The sequence below is a fragment of the Silurus meridionalis genome, chromosome 12, assembly GCF_014805685.1.
Source record: "Silurus meridionalis isolate SWU-2019-XX chromosome 12, ASM1480568v1, whole genome shotgun sequence".
Classification (NCBI taxonomy): Eukaryota; Metazoa; Chordata; class Actinopteri; order Siluriformes; family Siluridae; genus Silurus; species Silurus meridionalis.
This window is the reverse complement of record NC_060895.1, coordinates 394,099-399,098: the sequence shown is the minus strand read 5'-3', so window position 1 is coordinate 399,098 and position 5,000 is coordinate 394,099. Positions and strand designations below refer to the sequence as shown.

Genomic DNA, 5,000 nt, shown 5'->3' with positions numbered 1-5,000 from the left:
TCATACATAACCTTCACTTTGCATTATATTAAACCCTCAGTGTAAAAAAAAAGAAAGCAGATGGTGATGGTGGTGATGAGGATGATGATGAGGAGGAGGATGAGGATGAAGGTGATGTTGATGGTGATGATGAAAGTATCAAGTTTGTGATTGGCTGATGAGACGAAATGTCACTTAAGCTCCACCCACACTGCCCCCAAAAACCTGTTCATCATCCGTATCCTGTTTAACCACTTATATTGTGAACAGATTTATACACTGTGTGTGTGTGTGTGTGTGTGTGTGTGTGTGTGTGTGTGTGTGTGTGTGTGTGAGTGTGTGTGTGTGAGTGTGAGTGTGTGTGTGTGTGTGTGTGTGAGTGTGTGTGGGAGCTAATAAACTTTTTCATACATGCCCCTTGGCCTTTGCTCTTTAGCCCACAGTGCCGTGCTGTTAAAACATTAAGGCTAAAACAAAACACACACACACACACACACACACACACACACTCACAATGGTGTAATTACATAGATAAATGGAGACCGCCTTCAGGAACTGGGAGTCTTCTGTGGAGTTTTGGAAATCAACCCTTTTCCTCCTGTGTGTGTGTGTGTGTGTGTGTGTGTGTGTGTGTGTGTGTGTTTTATTCAAGTTTTTCCACTTACACAACCCCCTCCCAAGTTCCGCGCACACACACACACACACACACCTTACTGGACAGCATTTTATTCCATATTCTAGTTTGTAGTATACTGTTCATAAATGTTGGCATTCTGGTCTTCCTCACTCTCTTTTTGCTATCTTTACAACCATCAGGTGGCGCTCTCATTGGTTATCAGTTTTCAGTGAAAATATTACCGTTATGTGTTAGAGGACAGAGCATGTTTCCTGCTGTGTAGTGAGCTGTGTTACAGTGTGTGTGCACACACACACACACACCTTACTGGACAGCATTTTATTCCATATTCTAGTTTGTAGTATACTGTTCATAAATGTTGGCATTCTGGTCTTCCTCACTCTCTTTTTGCTATCTTTACAACCATCAGGTGGCGCTCTCATTGGTTATCAGTTTTCAGTGAAAATATTACCGTTATGTGTTAGAGGACAGAGCATGTTTCCTGCTGTGTAGTGAGCTGTGTTACAGTGTGTGTGTGCACACACACACACACAGATTTTTTACCTAAAAATGAGAAAGTGTTTTGTGTGTGTGTGTGTGTGTGTGTGTGTGTGTGTAACTGTCCCTTTCCCCTTGTGTAGATGTATGGACGCTACACACAGGACCTGGGTGTGTTTGCCAAGGAAGAAGCAGCACGTCTGAGGGAGGAGGCGACGTTCAGACGTCTGGTGACTGAGAGAAGTCGATCACTCGAACTGCTCGAGTACGACAAGAGTCGCTGTGCCAAGTGCAGGAGTGAGTGTGTGACACACCTCGCTTTATTACCAATAACTCACACATACTACACACGACCCCTGTACACTACACCCTCTAACCCTGTACACTACACCCTCTAACCCTGTACACTACACCCTTTACCCCTGTACACTACAGCCTCTAACCCTGTACACTACAGCCTCTAACCCTGTACACTACACACTTTACCCCTGTACACTGCACACTCTAACCCTGTACACTACACCCTCTAACCCTGTACACTACACCTCTAACCCTGTACACTACACCCTTTACCCTGTACACTACAGCCTCTAACCCTGTACACTACAGCCTCTAACCCTGTACACTACACACTTTACCCCTGTACACTACACACTTTAACCCTGTACACTACACCCTTTATCCCTGTACACTACAGCCTCTAACCCTGTACACTACACCCTTTATCCCTGTACACTACACACTTTACCCCTGTACACTGCACACTCTAACCCTGTACACTACACCCTCTAACCCTGTACACTACAGCCTCTAACCCTGTACACTACACACTTTACCCCTGTACACTACACACTTTAACCCTGTACACTACACCCTTTATCCCTGTACACTACACACTTTACCCTGTACACTACACACTTTAACCCTGTACACTACACCCTTTATCCCTGTACACTACACACTTTACCCCTGTACACTGCACACTCTAACCCTGTACACTACACCCTCTAACCCTCTAACCCTGTACACTACACCCTCTAACCCTGTACACTACACACTTTACCCCTGTACACTACACACTTTACCCCTGTACACTACACTCTAACCCTGTACTACACCCTCTAACCCTGTACACTACACCTCTAACCCTCTAACCCTGTACACTACACCCTCTAACCCTGTACACTACACACTTTACCCTGTACACTACACTCTAACCCTGTACACTACACACTTTACCCTGTACACTACACCCTCTAACCATGTACACTACACCCTCTAACCCTGTACACTACACACTTTAACCCTGTACACTACACCCTTTAACCCTGTACACTACACCCTCTAACCCTGTACACTGCACACTTTACCCCTGTCAACTACACCCTCTAACCCTGTACACTACACACTTTACCCCTGTACACTACACCCTCTAACCCTGTACACTACACACTTTACCCCTGTACACTACACACTTTACCCCTGTACACTACACCCTAACCCTGTACACACTTTACCCCTGTACACTACACCTCTAACCCTGTACACTACACCCTTTAACCCTGTACACTACACACTTTACCCCTGTACACTACACACTTTAACCCTGTACACTACACCCTTTATCCCTGTACACTACACACTTTACCCCTGTACACTGCACACTCTAACCCTGTACACTACACCCTCTAACCCTGTACACTACACCCTCTAACCCTGTACACTACACCCTCTAACCCTGTACACTACACACTTTACCCCTGTACACTACACCCTCTAACCCTGTACACTACACCCTCTAACCCTCTAACCCTGTACACTACACCCTCTAACCCTGTACACTACACACTTTACCCCTGTACACTACACCCTCTAACCCTGTACACTACACACTTTACCCCTGTACACTACACCTCTAACCCTGTACACTACACACACTTTACCCCTGTACACACACCTCTAACCCTGTACTACACACTTTACCCCTGTACACTACACACTTTAACCCTGTACACTACACACTTTACCCCTGTACACTGCACACTCTAACCCTGTACACTACACCCTCTAACCCTGTACACTACACACTTTACCCCTGTAAACTATTTTCTGTATTTTGATCACATTCCTGCATTAATCAGTCCACCGGAACGCATTGGGTTTTTTCCTCGTGTCTGGCGCCCTCTTGTGGTTAAAATCTGTTTAAGTTTATGTTTTTTTCTATAATGTAGTTTCATTTGAACTTTTAATGAAACATAAAAAATGTAATAAAACAAGTACAAAATAATTTTAACGGTCAGGACCTGATAAAATGATTTGATTTAAAAATATTTATAGTTATTTGTGACAACAACCTTTCTGTTAATTTTTTTTTCTTCTTTTTTTTTTACCAAAAAAGTGTAGTAAATTTCATCCGTTTGTCTGAGATTTCACGACTTTATTCACTCGTGGCATTTAAACACAATATTTTTTATTTTTTTTATATTTTTTTTTTATGGTTCCCAGTCAGAAATGACTGGTTTTAGACCACAAGAGTGCAACACATTTTTACAATCCTTTGAGCAGACACACACACACACACACAAACACACACACACACGAACCCATAACAACAATAACACTAATAAGGGAGTACAACTGTGTGCCCTGTGTGTGCGCGCGTGTGTGAGCGAGAGAAAGAGACCACTAGGGGGCAGAAGCGCACTTCAGTGAACACAATTCATTTTTGAAATTATTTATAGGAAGTTATAGGACACACACACGCATGCACGCGCGCACACACACAATAACAGATGTAATGTTAGCAGGAACTGTCCCAGGTTGCCATGGTTACAGGATGGTGGCGCAGCTCTCCGTCACCTGAGGATTAAAAATACACGAAAGAGGAAAAGTAAAAGAAAATAAACTGGAGGAATAAAACAAAGAGAATATGATTACATTTAAAAGGAAAGAGAAAAGAAAGAGAAAAGTTTAAAGGTGGAGTGATAAAGGAAGAAAAAAAATGATAGAGGAGAAATCTTGAGAAAATACAGAAGGAACAAGTGAAACACTGACCTTCTCCATCAGTCCACTCGCTATCCTTTCTTTATTTCTCTCTTTTCTTGTGCTTTTCTTTCTGGTTTGTTTTTCTTTTTTTTGTGAACAGAATGAGTGCTTTCTCTTTTCTCTCTCTCTCCACCCATATCCCCCTCTCTAAACACACAGATGGTGAAAGTATTTAATTGATGAGGTTATTAATAGCACATGTTTTAATTATTCATTCACTTTAATGAGTTTAAACACCTTAAAAAGACCAAAACCCAGAGAGAGAGAGAGAGAGAGAGAGAGAGAGAGAGAGAGAGAGAGAGAGGTGGGGGAGGGAGGGGAGGGAGGAGGGAGAGAGAGAGAGAGAGAGAGAGAGAGAGAGAGAGAGAGAGAGGAGGGAGGAGGGAGGAGGAGGAGGGAGGAGGGAGGAGAGAGAGAGAGACAGAGAGAGAGAGAGGAGAGAGGAGATGGTAATTGATGTTAATTAAATATAAACCAGAAAAGGGGAGCTGGTGAAAATGTAGAGAAAAAAAGGAAATATTTGTTGTGAAAAAAATAGAGTTGGAAGTAAAATAGGCAGGAGCAAGAATGAGAGATGAAGAAAGAGAGAGGAAGGAGAGACTAAAGAAAGGAAGAAAGAGAGGAAGGATAGACGAAGAGAGGAAGGAGAGATGAAAGAGAGGAAGGAGCGAGGGAGAAATAGAGGAAGAGATGAAGATAGTTTTGTTATTTTGTGCCAGAAGAGGTAAATATTTGCTAATGAACCCTGGTGGTTAATAAACGCCGATTGGTGGTTAATACTGTTCGGGCTCAGAGAGACAACTTGCTCCTGATCAGTCAGAGTGAAGGAACTTTGGTTTAAAAACCTCAAAAGAACATCAAA

The 5,000-nt window shown here is 42.9% G+C and overlaps 1 protein-coding gene across 1 annotated transcript in view; it reads left to right on the top strand.

Annotated features, from left to right (window-relative positions):
* LOC124395105 (chloride channel protein 2-like) overlaps window positions 1-5,000 on the top strand; it is a 56,270-nt gene that overhangs the window by 13,337 nt on the left and 37,933 nt on the right. Inside the window, exon 2 of the mRNA XM_046863713.1 lies at window positions 1,237-1,390. Coding sequence (XP_046719669.1) covers window positions 1,237-1,390 — 154 coding nt within the window. The remainder of the gene's footprint in view (window positions 1-1,236; window positions 1,391-5,000) is intronic.